General features: G+C 40.9%; 1 protein-coding gene across 1 annotated transcript in view; it reads right to left on the bottom strand.

The window, feature by feature from the left end:
• PHF3 (PHD finger protein 3) overlaps positions 1 to 22,264 on the bottom strand; it is a 90,323-nt gene extending 68,059 nt beyond the window's left edge. Inside the window, exons 1-4 of the mRNA XM_040428622.1 lie at positions 22,168 to 22,264; positions 8,716 to 8,982; positions 4,033 to 4,182; positions 1,545 to 3,057 (exon numbers count right to left, since the gene is read on the bottom strand). Of these exons, the coding sequence (XP_040284556.1) occupies positions 1,545 to 3,057; positions 4,033 to 4,182; positions 8,716 to 8,959 (1,907 nt within the window). The 5' untranslated portion in view covers positions 8,960 to 8,982; positions 22,168 to 22,264. The remainder of the gene's footprint in view (positions 1 to 1,544; positions 3,058 to 4,032; positions 4,183 to 8,715; positions 8,983 to 22,167) is intronic.
• Positions 22,265 to 22,465: the final 201 nt, after the last annotated feature.

Below are 22,465 nucleotides of genomic sequence, written 5' to 3'. Positions count from 1 at the left end.
CCATAAGCCGATGGCAGAGCAGTATATTCATGCACAGATTATGGCGTACAAATTTGTTCACCGGCTTATTGAAGGATCGGTCACTGTTTTTAGACTGCAATGATCTACATGAAACACGCCTGTTTTTACATCGTTCACGTTGCTGAGAAATCACACTATGTAACTGTACATTACCGCAATTCAATAACCGAAAACTATATATTTATTTTTTCTTGTTGCTGCAATTTAGGAAAAGTCCCAAACTAGGGGACTACGCCTCATATTTATGTGGGATTCATATTGGTTAATGGTTTTCCCCTGTGCCAAGGGAAGTCAGTCGGCCTAAGAATCAAAAACGCAGACAGCTTGCTACGTAATGGATTCTGTAATGGGTGCGGCCCGTGGAATTCTTATTAGCTACAACCTATTTTACAAGAGCTATATACATTTCCACTGCATAATTAATGTCGTTAGCGTTCATAAGCCAGTATTATATCTGCCGATTTTTCAGCAAATGTTCAGTAACAAGCGTTCGTATAAACGCTTGTAAGCAATCATCTTGCAGTGAAATACTGCCGCCAACTGCTTGCTGAACAAGTAAACTTTGTCCAATCCAAATCTTTTGACATGTTAAAAAAATAATTGTTTTCCAGCGGCAGTTTGTGCTGTGAAATCACTATCTGCCACCGGTAAACCACTATACAGCATGGGGACGAGCAATGGCATAGTAATTGCTCCTCCCCAATGCTGTGGAGGAAATCACTGCATGTAATAGCAGTGGTCTCCTCCGCTAACGAGCAGACAATTTCTGGGAGGGAACGCTTCCCTCCCAACCATCTGCGACATCGGACCGCGTAATACCGTCTATGTTATAACGATTATCTGCTCGTCTAAATCCGCCATTACACTACAGTGTGGACTGACTGATCTCAGCATTTACACTACAGTGTGGACTGACTGATCTCAGCATTTACACTACCGTGTGGACTGACTGATCTCAGCATTTACACTACCGTGTGGACTGACTGATCTCAGCATTTACACTACCGTGTGGACTGACTGATCTCAGCATTTACACTACCGTGTGGACTGACTGATCTCAGCATTTACACTACCGTGTGGACTGACTGATCTCAGCATTTACACTACAGTGTGGACTGACTGATCCCAGCATTTACACTACAGCGTGGACTGACTGATCTCAGCATTTACACTACAGTGTGGACTGACTGATCCCAGCATTTACACTACAGTGTGGACTGACTGATCTCAGCATTTACACTACAGTGTGGACTGACTGATCTCAGCATTTACACTAGTGTGGACTGACTGATCTCAGCATGTACACTAGACGGCGGACTGACTGATCTCAGCATGTACACTAGACGGCGGACTGACTGATCTCAGCATGTACACTAGACGGCGGACTGACTGATCTCAGCATGTACCCTAGACCGCGGACTGACTGATCTCAGAATGTACACTAGATGGCGGACTGACTGATCTCAGCATTTACACTAGACGGTGGCCTAATAATGATAAAAAGAAAAAAAAAATCTGCCTACCTATTTCCATGAAGTTTTCTGCAAGAACTACAATTCCTGGTTGGGTTCCAAATATACTTATCAGTTGGAGACGTCACGTCTGTTCCTTCTTTCTTTATAGTAGGAATGTTATCAGGAATAAACAATGGTGGCTCATCCACAGAAATGCTTTTACTACTCTTTCTCTGGCGAGGCGGAAGAGACTTCTTCAGCTTTGTTTTCTCTTCTGGCTGCTCAGTTGTTTCTTTTTCCCCATCATCCTTGATTTGAGTGCTCACTTTTGAAGACGTCTGTTTGCTGACAGCTTTGTCACTAGAATGAGACAAGCTCCTAGAACCAGACCGAGAAGAGACCGCTTGTGCCACTTCTTTTAAACTTCCTTGATTATCTCTCAGCGCATCTTCCAATTGTTTTAACAGCGTAGGCGCGTTACGTTTTTTGTCACCCAGCTTTTTTATTTTACTCTTTAAAGGAACTTTATCAATTCTTGTACTTTCCGATATTTTTTTCTTTACTTTAGCAATTTTCACCCTTTCCATCTGGCTCATAGTTTGGGGGTTGAGATTCTTAGTGATTTTAGTCCTACTTTTGGGGGTTTTAGTATTTAAGACAGCATCATTTGCAGCAACAACGCTCTTTTCTGTATTCTCCTCAGATACCGGCAATTTAGCGGATGTAGATTTTACTTTTTTACCACCTTTTCTGGTATGACTTTTCTCTTTTTGTGCAACCTTTACTTTTTCTTCACTTTCCGGATGACTCTGACTGCTGCTTTCAGGAGCTGAAATGTCTGTTTCAGTAGGAAATTTATTGCTGGGATCTGAAACTTCAGAAGGAATGAAATGAGGCTCTGTATTGCCACCTTGCGTAGATCCTTCATCAGCATTTTGCAACATACATTCGTCATTCATTTCCGAGGCTGCCACTGTTTTCACATCCAGGTTACATTCAATAACCCCTGATAAAAGGGCAAGTTCCTGATGAACTTTATCATATATTACATCTGTCTTTTTTTCTTCAGGTTGATATAACTCAAATTCTTTACCTTCACCTGGTTCTGCTAAGGTTTGGTCCAAAGCCTGTTCTCCTTGTGAATTACTTGAATCAGGCTCTGTCATTTCATCCAAAACTTTATTAGCATTTTCGTTTAGCAAAATAAGGGCATCATCATGCAAAATCTCTTCTTTGTCTCCGCCTTTTTCTAAAATGCAATTCTTATCAGCTAAAATCTCATTCACTGGACTGGAATACTCTTCTGGTGTCTTATTTTCATCAGTATTCATTTTATCCTTGACTTCTTTATTTGCTATTCTTGATGATCTCCTTGAACTTACTGGAGATGCACTTGCTTCTTCTAACGGAATTGTTCCTTTGCTTCTTATATCATTAGTCCCTGGAGGTAGAACGTGCTCCTCATCTTTCAGTTTATCTCCTGCTTTATCGTTCCTTGAATATCTAGTTTTCTTTGGACTTGAAACCTTTACAGTATTCAAAGATTTCTCAATAGTGCTTTGCCTCAGCGATCTTGTAGGTTCTGTTAAGATAAGAACTAGAACTCAATTTACAATCAGTGCACTTTTGAAAATACAGTTTTGTTAGTTTTTTTTATAGAATATGGGTGTCGGATTGTAGGCTGCTCTAAATTCGGCTAGGTCTATATCTGGAAAAGGTAGAAATTTTCTAATTGAACTGTATAGCAAGTTAGTGCTGCTCTATACACAAAACAAATTTGTAATCTCCATGATGTAAGCAAAAGTGTAGTGGAAAAAGAACATTTTTATCAAAAAATGATTTTTAGAAAGATCTGATTTATATTACAGCATGAGGAGCACAGTTATCACAGAAGCAGTCAATCTTTGAGATGAACAGCCAAGAAGCCTGAGGCTACCTCCTACATGTCCTCATGTGTAAAAGGGGAAACTTGAGCAGATGTGTTCCTGCTTGCTTAAGAAAGAACTAAAAGTATGAATTGTTAGTGAAGGAACCGTTACTGGTATTGAAGGACTGATGGAGTCAACAGATAAATGCATCCTTGGGATATCAGATCCACTTGGTAACAACCTACTTACTGTCAACCTCTAAAGGTTTTACATTGGCTATATGAAGCCTTGTCTTTTTGGCACTACTAGTTTGCCCATTCTTGTGCAGGATCCCTATGAACTGCTGTAGATGTGTGTTACCAGTTGGGGGGGGGGGTGTCCCTACACAGTCTGATACTGGCAGCACTGAAAGGTCAGACACATCCATTACTGGTAACACCCAGCAGTACCTTTACTGCAGACTGCTCGCAATTTATTTGTAAACTTCTAGCAGAAATAATAATGGAATAGCACAACATAGAATTATAAGAATAGATTCTCCAAAATTGTTATTACATGGGTAATGCTAAACGAACATGGCAGGCCCTCTTTAGGTATTAGCTATGGGGGGGGGGGGGGGGGCTGTACCATTTATAAAAAAGGCTGTAGGTACCATTAACCTAAAACAAGAAAAAAACTAAAAAACTTACCCTGTGTTTTTAAGCGTGGCGATTTCCTTACTGATTTCCTAGATGTTTCATCCAATTTATTCACACTCTTATCAGAAAGAATCAGATCTTCCACATCATTCACAGTGACTTTATCGACACCCACATCCATTATGTCATCAAGGCCAACACCTCCAAAACAAAAATCAAAAAAATTAAAAAGACACAGTTCTAAATCTGGCAGGAAGACTTTCCCTGTTTTTCCTGGTCAGGAGTCCTGTTGATGTGTTCATATTACAGGATGTGGCCATCATCTGTAATAGCTTGTGAGTGTGGCTTTTTAAGCCGCTATGTGCACATATATTTGTTTGTGATTACATATTTCACAGACTAAAGCGAATTATTCCGTTAATGATTTTAACTTGTGTCTAGAGCTTAGATGTCTTAAAAAAACATTAAAATGATTCCATGTGATTACTGTTAAAAGAAAAAAGCATAAATGATTAGATGCTGGGAACGGAAATCCAGAAAAAAAAATGTACAAAACAGCTATTACACTTTCCTTCTAAAAAAAAAAGCAGAATAATTTATCATGCATACTGATTACTTGGTATAGACACAGATTCCAGTAAAAACCTAATAACCCAGCAAAAGATGGTGCCTCAGTTGTTGGATTCTTTAAGTAGATAATTTTCAAACCAACTGTCAGAACCCAATCAGTCCATGAGGTACGGAGGCAGACTGCTGATATCAGAAAGGGGCACTACAGGGGAATTTAAAACTTGCTGCCATGTTTTCCCACAGAGTGCAGTCTGTCGCTGCCATTACAAACTGCCCCTGTGGCAGTGCTCCATTGGAACAAAGTGAATCTTCCATAGACTGCAATGTTAAATCACTGCAGTCTATGGGAAAGGCAATCAGAAGATCGTATGTTAACGAGAGGACTTAAAGGATAACTGTCGTATTTTTTTTTGGAGTATTGGATTGTGGTGATTAATATCTCCTTGGTGGCCCTATTTCAACTTTTCACTGTGTAATCAATTACCCCTTAATTTCACATTTTTGTTCCCTGTACTGCCTATTTTTACCTGTGCTTAAAATAGGGTTGCTAGGCATGGTCCATCTATCTGTTGAAGTACGGAGCACGCAGAGTGCAGGCTCACATTACTGACAGGCAGGGACTGTAAGTAAATGATTAAAGCCAGGTCCTCCCCAGCAGCTGATAACAGTGCCTGGGCTGTGTGCACTTCTCCCTGTCCCTGCGCTTGGCAGACGCTCCCTCACTCAGCAGAGCTGGAGAATGCAGAGTGGAACCAGCGCAGACCAGGGAAGGGAGATCTGCCATCTGCTCAGTGTATAAATGAAAGCAACATGTGGTAAGAGGACCCCTTTGTGCTGCAGGAGATTAACCCTTTAGGGGGGAGGGCTCTGGTTACTGACACTTTTGGGGGGCTATTGTTACTGGCTACTGAGGGCAGGCGGGATTAGCCTCAGGGTGAGGGCAGTGGCGGCCATCTTAACTGAATAGTGAAATTGCAGTTTTATGCAGACTGGTTGCTAAGGGCTGAATCTTATTAATTATGGGGTACGGTAAGTCAGTCTAATAGTAACTGATTCTGGAATATCATGTTATTAGTAACTACATATATGAAAATTTAAATTAGGGTCTAAATGTGACAGTTATCCTTTAAGTGAAAAAAAAAGTAATAATAAAAACCTAAAAAAAAGTTCATAAAATTAATACAAATTTATCTTGTACAGTGAATGCCATAACTGAAAAAAAAATGGCCATTTTGCCTGGTTTCTTTGTTACTCTACCTTCCAAAGAAAGTGATCAAAAAAATCCTACATATTTCAAACTGGTATAAAAAATAAAAAAAAACTATAGATCACCACACAAAAAATGAGCCCTCTCATTTTTATAAAACTATATAAAAACTATATAAATGAGGTATCGTACTGACCCGGAGAATTAAGGTAACAAGTCAGTTTTACCGCTTAGGGAATGCCGTAAAAACAAAACCCATAAAACTATGGCAGAATTGTGTTTTTTTTTTCCTATTCTACCCCATTTGGAATTGTTTTCCAGGTTCCCACTACATCGTGTGATATAAAATATAAAATGATGCTATCGGAAAGTATAACTTGTCCCACAAAAAACAAGCCCTCAAATGGCTTTGTGAAAGAAAAAGAAAAAGTTATAGCTCAAGGAAGGCAGGGAGTAACCAGGACAGGACAAACAGTACCCAGGAGGCAAATGTGAACCCAGCCTAAGATGTAGTGTTACCATAGCTGTTAAAAAGCAGCAGATGAAACTCACTGATGGCTACAGGCTTAAATATATACATTTTTCACCGGGAATCTACATTTTTTCATCTTCATTTTTTTTTTTTTAGGACCGCTAATTTATTTCAATAGTCGCATTTATTAACTCCAAAGAAATACTGATAGGGAACATTGATTGTGAGCCCCATTGGGGACAGTGTGACGCTAATGTCTGTAAAGCACTGCGGAATATGTCAGCGCTATATAAGTGAGTAAAATAAATGTATACACCATGTATATGAGCAGTCTTTTAAATACTTACACAATGCATTCAGAAAGTCTTCAGACCCTTTCACTTATTTCACATTTTTAGCAGCCTTGTGCTTAAAAAAAATAAAAATAAAAAAATATAAGATTTTCCCCATCAATCTGCACTCAATCCCCCTTAATGAGAGAGAGAAAACAGAATTTTCAAGTATTCAAGTATTCAGACCCTTTACTATGACAATTGAAATTTAGCTCTTGGGGTCTCATTTCTCTTGATCATCTTTGATATTTCTACACTTTGATTAGATTCCACAAAAAAATCAGTTCATTAGACATGATTTGGAAAGGCACACTCCTGTCAATATAAGGTCTCCCAGCTGACAATGCATATCAGAGCAAAAACCAAGACATGATGAGGAAAGAACTCCCTGTAGAGCTCAGAGACAGGATTGTGTGAAGGCCCCACCAAACTAAGGCTACTTTCACACTCACGTTTTGTGCGGATCCGTCATGGACGGATTTGTTCAGATAATACAACTGTCTGCATCCGTTCAGAACGGATCCGTTTGTATTATCTTTAACATAGCCAAGACGGATCAGTCTTGAACACCATTGAAAGTCAATGGAGGTCGGATCCGTTTTCTATTGTGCCAGATTGTTTCAGTGAAAACTGATCCATCCCCATTGACTTACATTGTGTGCCAGAACGGATCCGTTTGGCTCAGTTTCATCAGAAGGACACCAAAACGCTGCAAGCAGTGTTTTGGTGTCCGTCTCCAAAGCGGAACGGAGACTGAACTGATGCATTCTGAGCGGATCCTTTTCCATTCAGAATGCATTAGGGCAAAAACTGATCCGTTTTGGACCGCTTGTGAGAGCCCTGAAACGGATCTCAAACGGAAAGCCAAAATGCCAGTGTAAAAGAAGACTAAGTAATTGGTGGGAAGTGGCCTTGGTAAGAGATGTTACCAAGAATCTAAGATTCAGAGATCATGTGTGCAGATGGGAGAAACGTCCAGAAGGTCAACCAACACTGCAGCACTCCACTGATCTTAGCTTTATGGCAGTGTGGCTCTTCTCAGTAAAAGATGCATGAAAGCCCGTCAGGAGTTTGAGAATAAATCCTCTAAAGGACACTCAGTCTGGGAGAAACAAGAGTCTCTGGTCTGATAAAACCAAGATTAAACTTTCTGACCTCAATTCTAAGTGACATGTCTGGGGGAAACCAGGCACTGCTAATCACCTGCCCATTACCATCCCTAGAGTGAAGTATGGTGGTGGAGGCATCATGCTGTGGGGGTGTTTTTCAGCGGCTGGGACAGGGAGACTGGTGTAGAGTTGAGGAAACCTGAATGGAGCAAAGTACAGAGATATTCTTAATGAAAACCTAAGCCAGGGTTCTCTGGACCTCAGACTGGGCTGAAGGTTCATCTTTCAGCAAGACAATGACTCTAAGCACACAGCCAAGACAAGACAGGAGTGGCTTAGGGACAACTCTGTGAATGTCCTTGAGGGGCCCACTGAGAGCCATGACCTCAAACATCTCTGGAGAGATCTGAAAATGGCTGCCCATAGACAGTCCCCATCCACCCTTACAGAGCTTGGGAGAATCTACAGAGAAGAATGGCAGAAAAACCCCAAATCCAGATGTGCAAAGCTGGTGGCATCATACCCAAGAAGACTGGAGGCTGTAATCGCTTTCAAAGGTGCCTCAACTAGTAAAGGGTCTGAATACTTAGGTCAATGCAAGGTTTTAGTTTTTCCTTTACAATAAGCAAAGCTTTTAAACATTCTTTTTTTACTTTCTCATTATGGGGTATAGAGTGCAGAATAATGGGGAAAACTTGGATTTTCTTTTAATTAAGCACATAACAAAATGTGAAAAAAGTGTAAGAGTCTGAAGACTTTCCGAATGCATTGTATATGTCCTTTAGGCAACTTTAGCACTGCAGAGGCGTATAACTGCCCAGAAATGCATATTACTGTCTATCTCTGAACACTGCAGTAAGTGAAGTGGCCCATGCACCTTACATAGTGGTCAGCTATCAACCATACAAACTGCAGCTCAATATCGAGCTCTCACATGAAATTACTGCTGACCCTAAAGGTTTAGGAAGACACAGATGTTCTTAGGCTGTCCTGCTGGATCAGACACATTACAGTACTTTGACAAAAAAAAAATGTACATCTCACCTGTTGAGGTTGGTAATTGGAAACTGGGTTCAGAGTTATCCAGAACAGGTAGGCAGAATTGGGTGCTTGCAGATCCAAGCATGGGATCCTTGTCACTGAGCATGTTCTTCAAGGAGTCTTCAAGGTCATGTTGGTTTGTGGCAAATTCGTCACAGCCTTCACCTTCTAGGTTATCGCCTAGAAATAGGGCATCATCCAAATGTTCACTAGGGATTAAATGGTTGAATGTGTCAACTATATCCATGAAGAATTCTGTATATTTCAGTCCTGTAAAAAAAGATCTTGGGTTACTCAAGTTCTTTAACACTTTTTAATAACACGGACAACACTCTGCAGATTCAGTCTGCATAAAATGTTGAATAATTTTGCAAACACATTTTCACTTATGTCTTAACAGATTTTTATTCTCCATTCACATAGAATACCAAAGTCTAAATGTTGCTGGAGCCACTACTAGAGAGCAATGTACTGTGGGGAGCTCAGATGACAAGTTACACAGCAACCAAAGTTGGCATCCATGTCAGAAGGATGGATCAACAGTCTAAGGGTACTTTCACACTTGTGGCAGAGTGATCCAGCAAGCAGTTCCGTCGCTGGAAAAACGTATGCCAACTGATGGCATTTCTAAGACTGATCAGGATCCTAATCAGTCAGAAAATTGAAATGCCGGATCAGTCTTTCCAGTGTCATCCGGCAAAACGGATCTGGCATTTATTTTTTTCACATCTTGCGCAGACCAGAAGGACGGCTCTGGCATTCCAGTATTTTGAATGCCGAATCCGGCACTAATACATTCCTGGCATTCAGGCAAGTCTTCAGTTTTTTTGGGCCGGAGATAAAACCGTGGCATGCTGCGGTTTTATCTTTTGCCTGATCAGTCAAAAAGACTGAACGGAAGACATCCTGAACCGATTGCTCTCCATTCAGAATGATCAGTTATTTTCCGGTATTGAGCCCCTAGGACGGAACTCAGTGCTGGAAAAGAAAAACGCTAGTGGGAAAGTACCCTAGGGCCCCTTTTACACAAGCGAGTTTTCCACGCGGGTGCAATGCGTGAAGTGATTGCATAGCACTAGCACTTAATAAGGACCCATTCATTTCAATGAGTCTGTGTACATGAGCGTTGTTTTTCACGCATCACTTCTGCGTTGCGTGAAAATCGCAGCATGTTCTATATTCTGCGTTTTCAGCGTGAAAAACGCATTGCATCCGAAAGCAAGTGCAGGTGCGATGCGTTTTTCACTGATGGTTGCTAAGAGATGTTGTTTGTAAACCTTCAGTTTTTTATCACACACGGAAAAACAGAACAACTGAACGCAATCGCAGACAAAACTGACCAAACTTGCTTGCAAAATGGTGCAAGTTTCACTGAATGCACCCCAAACGCATCTGGAGCCAATCCGTCACGCTTGTGTGAAAGGGGCCTAAGGCCTCATGCACACGAGGCCTATGATTAGAGGAATGGACATACGGATGCGGTAAGCGCACGGATAACATCCGTGTAATTTCTGAAGTTATAAAACATGTCCCATAGCCGGGTGCAAAATGCGGACCACAGACCAACTTAAGTTCCGCAAAAAAAAAATGAACAGCACATGAACTACATCCATATTTTATGGACTCACTAATTGCGTGTGATCACGGCATCTAAAAGCTCAAAAAGGTACAACTTGGAACCGAACTCGAGTTTGGGAAATGTTTTTTTAAAGTACAAATTAATTTATGAAGTTATTGTGCGAAGTCTCGCAAGACTTTGCGAACCAATAACTTTGGCTCATCAGAGCCAATACATTCTAATACTGTACAGAGCTCCTGCTGTAATAAAAATAGGATAGGACTGTTATATTATGGACCATTAAAATGTGAATGCACGCGGCTTATTTTTTTCTCGTGTGGTATCACGTTATCGAGTATTGCAATACTTTTTATGGTATCGAATCAAATCAAAATGTTGGTATCGTGACAAAACCTTTTTTTTTTTTAGCACATTAAGCTATTATTTACTTCTACTTATTTTACACTAATGGTTATAAAAGCTACGTTTTAATGCAATAATTATTCCAATTCCTCTTGTGATGCAAGATAAAAACCCTAGTACAGAAAACACAAAACCTGTCCTAATCACATAGGAGGACAAGATACTTCAGAACACGGAGGTAAAATCTTGAATAAAAATAATAAAATCTTCCGTTGAATCTCTATAGGAATGGAGTTTTATTACTCCTGATTGCTTTCTACACAAAATGAGCCTTTGTAACTAATGAAAGGTATTTGGAAATATATTTATAATAAAGTATTTTATTTATTAATTCCTGGAGAACCCCTGTAAGGTTAGGGCTACAATGCCATGCAACCACCTTGAAGAGAACAGGTTATACAGCAGGAGTAGCTGAGCAGACTCCGATATAGTTTTATAGGAGAAGAAAGAAACCATTAAGTAGCAAGAAAGTTGCACAATAAATATATGGAGGAAGTGACACGGAGTGAGTTGGCGATCCAGATATCTGATGTTCAACAGTTGCTTCTAAAGAGGACCTTTCACCACGAAATGCAGAGTAATCTGCAGGCAATATGCTGTAGGGCACAAGGAACTGAGCGGCATCAATTGTAGTTTATGGGGAAAGATTTAGTAAAACTTCTAATTTAAGCGCAATAGCCAAGAAGGCCGCCTTATCAGTGATTATCCATAAAAAGTACTGCACAGGTTGTCTTTCATCATTTTTATTATTTTTGACAATTGCTTTGTGGTGAGTGGTCATAGGTCTTTGGGGTCGGTTCCAGACAGGCTTTTTCTTTTTTTTTTTTTTTTAGGTATATACAGTGGTCCATCAAGTTACAATATGAATTGGTTCCAGGATGACCATTGCAGGTTGAAACCATTGTAAGTTGAGTAATTGGTTCCAAAGCCACAAAATGTCACCCAAGACAAGAGAAAATGAAGATTTTTTTTTTTAGACCGCAAATCACATACGGTCGCGTGAATGTAGCCGTAAGGTGGGTGACAAAAAAACAGGCTTCCGTAGAAGGCAGGTCCCGATGCCTCTGCAAGGCATCGGTCTGCCTTCTCACCCATCGGGTCCCCGTCACCGCAGCACAGGGACCTGATGGAGATCCTCACCTGCCACAAACACCTTCTCTGCCACGGTCAGCGCTGACTGCGGCATAGAAGGCGTTAATCCGCCAGCATCGGCTTTTACAGCGATGCCAGCAGATACAGTAGAGGCCTGGCTATCAATCAGTGACTGCCGGGCCCTGGCACTGATCAGGCGGGCACCGGAGCGGTGCCTGCCCAATCGGCATGACGTAATAGTACGTTAAATGACGGGAAGTCACCTCCCACAATGACGTACTATTACATCATATGTCAGGAAGGGGTTAAACATAAAAACGTGATTTAAATAACAGGTTATTTTCTGATTCCCTTTAGTGACCAGCCTGTTTTGGGACTTCATGACCAGGTGTATTTTTTTCTTTTCTTCATGTTTTTAGTGTTGCAAGAGCTCTAACTTTATTTTTCTATAAATGTAGCTGTATGAGGGCTTGTTTTTTTGAGGGAGAAGTTGTAGTTTTTAATGGCGCCATGTTGGGGTACACATAACTTACTTATAAACTTTTGTTAACACTTTCTGTGGGAGAGGATGGAAAAAACAGCGATATTGCTAGAGAAATTGCTACTTTTGCACAATAAAAAACCCTTTAACCCCTTAAGCCCTATTCCACAATTTTTTGCAAATCTGACCAGTGTCACTTTATGTGGTGATAACTTTAAAACGCTTTGACTTATCCAGGCCATTCTGAGATTGTTTTTTCGTCACATATTGTACTTCAGGACACTGCTAAAATGAAGTAAAAAAAAAAATCATTTTTATTTATAAAAAAATACAAAATTTACCAAAAATTTGTAAAAAAAATAGCAAATTTCCAAGTTTCAATTTCTCTACTTCTATAATACATCGTAATACCTCCAAAAATAGTTATTACTTTACATTCCCCATATGTCTACTTCATGTTTGGATCATTTTGGGAATGATATTTAATTTTTTGGGGGATGTGACAAGGCTTAGAAGTTTAATAGCAAATATTGAAATTTTTCTGAAATTTTCAAAAAGCCAATTTTTAGGGACCAGTTCAGGTCTGAAGTCACTTTGCGAGGCTTACATAATAGAAACCACCCAAAAATGACCCCATTCAAGAAACTACACCCCTCAAGGTATTCAAAACTGATTTTACAAACTTTGTTAACCCTTTAGGTGTTCCACAAGAATTAATGGAAAATAGAGATACAATTTCAAAATTTTACTTTTTTGGCAGATTTTCCATTTTTAATCCATTTTTCCCAGTAACAAAGCAAGGGTTAACAGCCAAACCAAACTCAATATTTATGGCCCTGATTCTGTAGTTTACAGAAACACCCATATGTGGTCGTAAACCGCTGTACGGGCACATGGCAGGGCGCAGAAGGAAAGGAATGCCATACGGTTTTTGGAAGGCAGGTTTTGCTGGACTGTTTTTTTGACACCCATGTCCCATTTGAAGCCCCCCGATGCACCCCTAGAGTAGAAACTCCAAAAAAGTGGCCCCATTTTAGAAACTACGGGATAGGGTGGCAGTATTGTTGGTACTAGTTTAGGGTACATATGATTTTTGGTTGCTCTATATTACACTTTTTGTGAGGCAAGATAACAAGAAATAGCTGTTTTGGCACCGTTTTTATTTTTTGTTATTTACAACATTCATCTGACAGGTTAGATCATGTGATATTTTTATAGACCAGGTTGTCATGGACGCGGCGATACCTAATATGTATACTTATTTTTTTATTTATGTAAGTTTTACACAATGATTTCATTTTTGAAGCAAAAAAAATCATGTTTTAGTGTTTCCATAGTCTCAACCATAATTTTTTCAGTTTTTGGGCGATTACCTTGGGTAGGGTATGATTTGTGCGGGATGAGATGACGGTTTTATTGGCACTATTTTGGGGTGCGTGTGACTTTTTGATCGCTTGCTATTACACTTTTTTGTGATGTAAGGTGACAAAAAATGGTTTATTTAGCACAGTTTTTATTTTAAATGTTTTACGGTTATCAACTGAGGGGTTAGGTCATGTGATATTTTTATAGAGCCAGTCGATACGGACGCGGCGATACCAAATATGTATACTTTTTTTTTTTTTTTATGTAAGTTTTACACAATGATTTCATTTTTGAAGCAAAAACAATCATGTTTTAGTGTTTCCATAGTCTGAGAGCTATAATTTTTTCAGTTTTTGGGCGATTACCTTCAGTAGGGTATGATTTTTGCGGGATGAAATGACGGTTTTATTGGCACTATTTTGGGGTGCATATGACTTTTTGATCGCTTGCTATTACACTTTTTGTGATGTAAGGTGAAAAATGGTTTATTTAGCACAGTTTTTATTTTTTACGGTGTTCATCTGAGAGGTTAGGTCATGTGATATTTTTATACGAACGCGGCGATACCAAATATGTATCTTTTTTTATATTTATGTAAGTTTTACATAATAGCTTTTTTCAAACAAATAAAATGATGTTTTAGTGTCTCCATATTCTGAGCCATAGTTTTTTTATTTTTTGGGCGATTGTCTCAGGTAGGGGCTCATTTTTTGCGGGATGAAGTGGCGGTTAGATTGGTACTATTTTGGTGGGCAAACGCCTTTTTGATCGCTTGCTGTTGTACTTTTTGTGGTGTAAGGTGCCAAAAAATGGTTTATTTTGCACAGTTTTTATTTTTTACGGTGTTCATCTGAGGGGTTAGGTCATGTGATATGTTTATAGAGCCGGTCGTGGCGATACCTAATATGTATCCTTTTTTTATTTCCCTATTTTTTACCAATTTTTTTTAACTTTATTTGGGGAAAATGACGTTTTTGTTTATTTTTACTTGAAACATTAATATTTTGGGGGGAAAACTTTATTTTTTGTCCCACTTTGGGACTTGAACTTTGGGGAGTATATTCCTTTACAATGCATTCCAATACTTCTGTATTGGAATGCATTGGCTGTATGAGTAATACTGTGTGTATTACTCATACAGTTTCCGGGGCCTGTGAGATCCAGGGGGCTGGATCTCACAGGCTCTTCACCGGAAGGCAGCGCGATGCCTCAGGAAGGCATCGCGCTGCCTTCCATACCATTGGGTCCCCCCTACAGCCTCATGGGGACCTGATGGCACCGCCGCAAACCGCAGGTCGTCACATGCTCCCCCCCGGCGTTGTGACAGGATGCCCGCTGAATGATTTCAGCGGGCATTCTGTTCCGATACCCCCGCCGTACCGAAATCGCGGTTTAAACCCATGACGTATTGGTACGTCATGGGTCCTTAAGGAATCGGCAAACATGCCGTACCGGTACGTCATACGTCCCTAAGGCCCCTTTCACACGGGCGAGTATTCAGCGCGGATGCGATGCGTGAGGTGAACGCATTGCACCCGCACTGAATACCGACCCATTCATTTCTATGGGGCTGTTCAGATGAGCGGTGATTTTCACGCATCACTTGTGCATTGTGTGAAAATCGCAGCATGCTCTATGTTCTGCGTTTTTCATGCAACGCAGGCCCCATAGAAGTAAATGGGGCTACGAGAAAATCGCAAGCATCCGCAAGCAAGTGCGGATGCGGTGCGATTTTCACGCACGGTTGCTAGGAGACGATCGGGATGGAGACCCTATCATTATTATTTTCCCTTATAACATGGTTATAAGGGAAAATAATAGCATTCTGAATACAGAATGCATAGTAAAACAGCGCTGGAGGGGTTAAAAAAAAAAATAAAGAAATATTTAACTCACCTTAGTCCACTTGATCGCGGCCCGGCATCTCCTTCTGTCTCCTTTGCTGAACAGGACCTGTGGTGACGTCACTCCGGTCATCACATGATCTTTTACCATGGTGATGGCTCATGTGATGACCAGAGTGACGTCACCAAAGGTCCTTTACCTGTAATTAATGCTCACCACAGGTCCTGTTCAGCAAAGGAGACAGAAGGAGATGCCGGGCTACGCGATCAAGTGGACTAAGGTGAGTTAAATTATTATTATAATCTACAATCTACAGAACACCGATCCCAAGCCCAAACTTCTGTGAAGAACTTCGAGTTTGGGTACCAAACATGCGCGATTTTTCTCACGCGAGTGCAAAACGCATTACAATGTTTTGCACTCGCACGGAAAAATCGCGGGTGTTCCCGCAACGCCCGTGTGAACCCAGCCTAAGGGGTTAAAAATGTGTTTGCATGTCCAGCATCCCAAGACCCATAACTTTTTTTTATTTTTCTTTCTAAAGAGCTGTGTGAGAGCTTGATTTTAGCATGACAACTTTTTGGGGTATATAAAATTTTTTGATCTTTTTTTTATGGCGAATAAGAAAAAAAACAGCAATTCCGAAATCATTTTTTTTTTATATGGCATTCAACATACGGGATAAATTACATGATAATTGCGTAGTGTGGGTCATTACAGACGTGGGATACCAAATATGGGGGGGGGGATTTTATTTTTCCAATTTTTTTTTCAATAAGTTATTTAATACACTATATATACCTCAAAATGGTTCCTAAAGAACCTACAACTAAGGCCTCATGCACACGACTGTTGTTTTTCTCGGCCTCGGTTCCGGTTTTTTGCGGATAGGATGGGGACCCATTAATTTCAATGGGTCTGCAAAAAAAATGCTAATAGTTCATCCGTTTGTGTCCTACTTTTTTCACATTTGCGGACAAGGATAGGCATTTATTACAAGGGATCTGTGGAAAAAAACGGATCCTCCAAAAAAAAAAAAAACTGATGCCGCATCCGTTTTTTTTAGCGGACGCACAATTTGCGGACGCAAAAAACAACTTTCGTGTGCATGAGGTCTAATTCTGCTAAATAAAAAATAATAATTTAAAGAAAAAAAATTAAAAAGGGGGAAAATATTGGTGGTCCTTAAGACTAAAATTTATTATGTCACTAAGGGGTTAAAAATGCAAACTGCAGACACATTAAAAATCCACAATTAAAAAAAAAAAAAGTTACATTTTTAGGAGGGTTTTTCCAATTTTAACGTGACTGTTAAGAGGTGAAATGGCCCAGATCAGGGGTTTCTTCCAATCAGCCTCTCGTTCTTCGCTGCACAGGAGACCCGTGCAGAGCTTAGATTGGGCCGCCATAAAAAGGCAGAAGCCCAGCCTAAAGACCCTTAGTTAACACTGTAAAAAGGGGTATTGGTGGCCACTAAGGAGTTAAGAGGTCATAATACTGTTTGGGGCGCCTCTTTGGGGTATAACTGTGAGGGGACATGTAAGAGGGCATCACTCTGTGAGGTGTGCACTTAAGGAAGAATCACTGAGAGACCCCTTTAGGTGCCCCCTTTAGTGCACTCAGAGTGATGCCTTATTAACTGCACCCCTCAGAGTAATGCCCCCTTAAGTGCGCCCCTCAAAGTGTTGCCCCACACAATGTGATGCCCTCTTACATGTCCCCTCACAAACCTTAAGTGTCCCTCAAACAGTACGATGACCTCTTAACTTCTTGCCACCAATACACCCCTTAAAGGGCTTCTGTCACCCCACTAAAGTCTTTTTTTTTTTTTTGGGCTAGTTAAATTCCTTATACTGCGATATATGAAAATATAATGGTGTTACTTACTTTGCTCAGCAGTTTCTTATAAAAACAAACTTTTATTATATGTAAATTAGGTCTCTACCAGCAAGTAGGGCGTCTACTTGCTGGTAGCCGCCGCAAAAAACCGCCCCTTGTCGTGTTGATTGACAGGGCCAGCGCCAGCCGCGATCCCCTCCTCCGGCCGGCCCTGTCAGCACTTCAAAAATCGCGCGCCTGTGTTGATTCGGCGCAGGCGCTCTGAGATGAGAAGGCTCGCGAATGAACACAGGCGCGCGATTTTTGAAATGCTGACAGGGCCGGCCGGAGAAGGAGATCGCGGCTGGCCCTGTCAATCAACGAGGGGGCGGTTTTTTGCGGCGGCTACCAGCAAGTAGACGCCCTACTTGCTGGTAGAGACCTAATTTACATATTATAAAAGTGTACAGCACAGTGTACAGTACACACAGCACAGTGTATAGTACACATACCTCAGCACACGGATAGTATATAGTACACACAGCACAGTGTATAGTGTACACACCTCAGCACACAGATAGTATATAGTACACACACCTCAGCACACAGATAGTATATAGTACACACAGATAGTATATAGTACACACAGCACAGTACACACAGCACAGTGTATAGTACACACGCCTCAGCACACAGATAGTATATAGTGCACACAGCACAGTACACAGATAGTATATAGTACACACAGCCCAGTGTATAGTACACACACCTCAGCACACAGATAGTATATAGTACACAATTCAGCACACGGATAGTATATAGTACACACAGTACAGTATATAGTACACTCAGCACACAGATAGTATATAGTACACACAGCACAGTGTATAGTACACACAGCACAGTGTATAGTACACACACTTCAGCACACAGATAGTATATAGTACACACAGTACAGTATATAGTGCACACAGCACAGTACACAGATAGTATATAGTACACACAGCACAGTGTATAGTACACACAGCACAGTGTATAGTACACACCTCAGCACACAGATAGTATATAGTACACACAGATAGTATATAGTACACACAGCACAGTGTATAGTACACACACTTCAGCACACAGATAGTATATAGTACACACAGCACAGTGTATAGTACACACCTCAGCACACAGATAGTATATAGTACACACAGATAGTATATAGTACACACAGCACAGTGTATAGTACACACACTTCAGCACACAGATAGTATATAGTACACACAGCACAGTGTATAGTACACACCTCAGCACACAGATAGTATATAGTACACACAGATAGTATATAGTACACACAGCACAGTGTATAGTACACACACTTCAGCACACAGATAGTATATAGTACACACAGCACAGTGTATAGTACACACACTTCAGCACACAGATAGTATATAGTACACACAGCTCAGCACACAGATAGTATATAGTACACACAGCACAGTGTATAGTACACACAGCACAGTGTATAGTACACACCTCAGCACACAGATAGTATATAGTACACACAGATAGTATATAGTACACACAGCACAGTGTATAGTACACACACTTCAGCACACAGATAGTATATAGTACACACAGCACAGTGTATAGTACACACACTTCAGCACACAGATAGTATATAGTACACACAGTACAGTATATAGTGCACACAGATAGTATATAGTGCACACAGCACAGCACACAGATCGTATATAGTGCACACAGCACAGCACACAGATAGTATATAGTGCACACAGCACAGCACACAGATCGTATATAGTGCACACAGCACAGCACACAGATAGTATATAGTACACACAGCACAGTGTATAGTGCACACAGCACAGCACACAGATAGTATATAGTGCACACAGCACAGCACACAGATAGTATATAGTGCACACAGCACAGCGATAGTATATAGTGCACACAGCACAGCGATAGTATATAGTGCACACAGCACAGCGATAGTATATAGTGCACACAGCTCAGCACACAGATAGTATATAGTACACACAGCACAGATAGTATATAGTGCACACAGATAGTATATAGTGCACACAGATAGTATATAGTGCACACAGATAGTATATAGTGCACACAGATAGTATATAGTGCACACAGATAGTATATAGTGCACACAGATAGTATATAGTGCACACAGATAGTATATAGTGCACACAGATAGTATATAGTGCACACAGATAGTATATAGTGCACACAGATAGTATATAGTGCACACAGATAGTATATAGTGCACACAGATAGTATATAGTGCACACAGATAGTATATAGTGCACACAGATAGTATATAGTGCACACAGATAGTATATAGTGCACACAGATAGTATATAGTGCACACAGATAGTATATAGTGCACACAGATAGTATATAGTGCACACAGATAGTATATAGTGCACACAGATAGTATATAGTGCACACAGATAGTATATAGTGCACACAGATAGTATATAGTGCACACAGATAGTATATAGTGCACACAGATAGTATATAGTGCACACAGATAGTATATAGTGCACACAGATAGTATATAGTGCACACAGATAGTATATAGTGCACACAGATAGTATATAGTGCACACAGATAGTATATAGTGCACACAGATAGTATATAGTGCACACAGCACAGCACACAGATAGTATATAGTGCACACAGCTCAGCACACAGATAGTATATAGTACACACAGCACAGCACAGATAGTATATAGTGCACACAGATAGTATATAGTGCACACAGATAGTATATAGTGCACACAGCTCAGCACACAGATAGTATATAGTACACACAGCACAGTGTATAGTGTACACACACCTCAGCACACAGATAGTATATAGTACACACAGCACAGTATATAGTGCACACAGTACAGTATATAGTACACACAGCACAGCGATAGTATATAGTACACGCAGCACAGTGTATAGTACACACACCTCAGCACACAGATAGTATATAGTACACACAGCACAGTATATAGTGCACACAGCACAGTATATAGTGCACAAACCTCAGCACACAGATAGTATATAGTGCACACAGACAATATATAGTACACACAGCACAGATAGTATATAGTACACACAGCACAGTATATAGTACACACAGCACACAGATAGTATATAGTACACACAGCACACAGATAGTATATAGTACACACAGTACAGTATATAGTGCACACAGCACAGCACACAGATAGTATATAGTACACACAGCACAGTACACAGATAGTATATAGTACACACAGCACACAGATAGTATATAGTGCACACAGTACAGTATATAGTGCACACAGACAGTATATAGTACACAGCACAGCACACAGATAGTATATAGTGCACACAGTACAGTATATAGTGCACACAGACAGTATATAGTACACAGCACACAGATAGTATATAGTGCACACAGACAGTATATAGTACACACAGCACAGATAGTATATAGTACACACAGCACACAGATAGTATATAGTACACACAGCACACAGATAGTATATAGTACACACAGCACACAGATAGTATATAGTACACACAGCACACAGATAGTATATAGTACACACAGCACACAGATAGTATATAGTACACACAGCACACAGATAGTATATAGTACACACAGCACAGCACACAGATAGTATATAGTACACACAGCACAGTACACAGATAGTATATAGTACACACAGCACAGTACACAGATAGTATATAGTACACACAGCACAGTACACAGATAGTATATAGTACACACAGCACAGTACAGTACAGTACACAGATAGTATATAGTGCACACAGCACAGTACACAGATAGTATATAGTGCACACAGCACAGCACACAGATAGTATATAGTACACACAGCACAGTACAGTACAGTACACAGATAGTATATAGTGCACACAGCACAGCACACAGATAGTATATAGTACACACAGCACAGTACAGTACAGTACACAGATAGTATATAGTGCACACAGCACAGTACACAGATAGTATATAGTGCACACAGCACAGTATATAGTGCACACAGCACAGTACAGCACAGTACACAGATAGTATATAGTGCACACAGCACAGCACACAGATAGTATATAGTACACACAGCACAGTACAGTACAGTACACAGATAGTATATAGTGCACACAGCACAGTACACAGATAGTATATAGTGCACACAGCACAGTACACAGATAGTATATAGTGCACACAGCACACAGATAGTATATAGTACACACAGCACAGTACAGTACAGTACACAGATAGTATATAGTGCACACAGCACAGTACACAGATAGTATATAGTGCACACAGCACAGTATATAGTGCACACAGCACAGCGATAGTATATAGTACACTCAGCACACAGCACAGTATATAGTGCACACAGCACAGTATATAGTGCACACAGCACAGTACACAGATAGTATATAGTACACACAGCACAGTATAGCACACAGATAGTATATAGTGCACACAGCACAGTATATAGTGCACACAGCACAGGCCCACAAGTGCAGCACAGGCCCGCAGGACAACACGCATGTGCACATGGCATACATAACAGTGAAAACAAGCCATGGCGTCATGCTCCTTGCACCTTGTACACACTGAACCAGCCATGACAACCTGACATATGTGCACACAACGTGAGAACGCCGCCTTCTAAACACACACGCCCCACACAGGCGCCCGCGGGCGACCATCTGAGGAGGCCTACGCTCTTCCTGGCGACAACGTCCACACACACAAAACTTCAGCCACAAGTCGCCTCACACTGAGCGCTGCCTGAGAAGCGGGTGTCCTGGTGACCCCAATTTCTAGAGGGCCACTTACCGAGATGGGGGCAGTCACCGGTGACGAGCTGCTCATGTCTACGGCCTCATACCCAGCGCGCTGCTAATCGCAAGCGAATGCGCGTCCCCGAGCGCCTGTACTGTATCACGTGACTGTCAGGACTCTGCTGCGCGCTCACGAGCTCTCCTGTTAGCTGAGCGGAGCTGGTGGCGCTTCTGGAGTAGGTCCGCTGTGTGTGTGACACGGCCATGCTCCTGTGAGTCCTGATACATGCTGCATTTTACAGTGTGTGATGTGCATTTACAGGGTGATACCCAGGGGTGCACCGTGACCTAGC

This window comes from Bufo bufo, chromosome 4, assembly GCF_905171765.1.
Source record: "Bufo bufo chromosome 4, aBufBuf1.1, whole genome shotgun sequence".
NCBI classification, from domain to species: Eukaryota; Metazoa; Chordata; class Amphibia; order Anura; family Bufonidae; genus Bufo; species Bufo bufo.
Note: the sequence above shows the minus strand (reverse complement) of the source record. Positions and strands in the feature narration are given on the sequence as shown.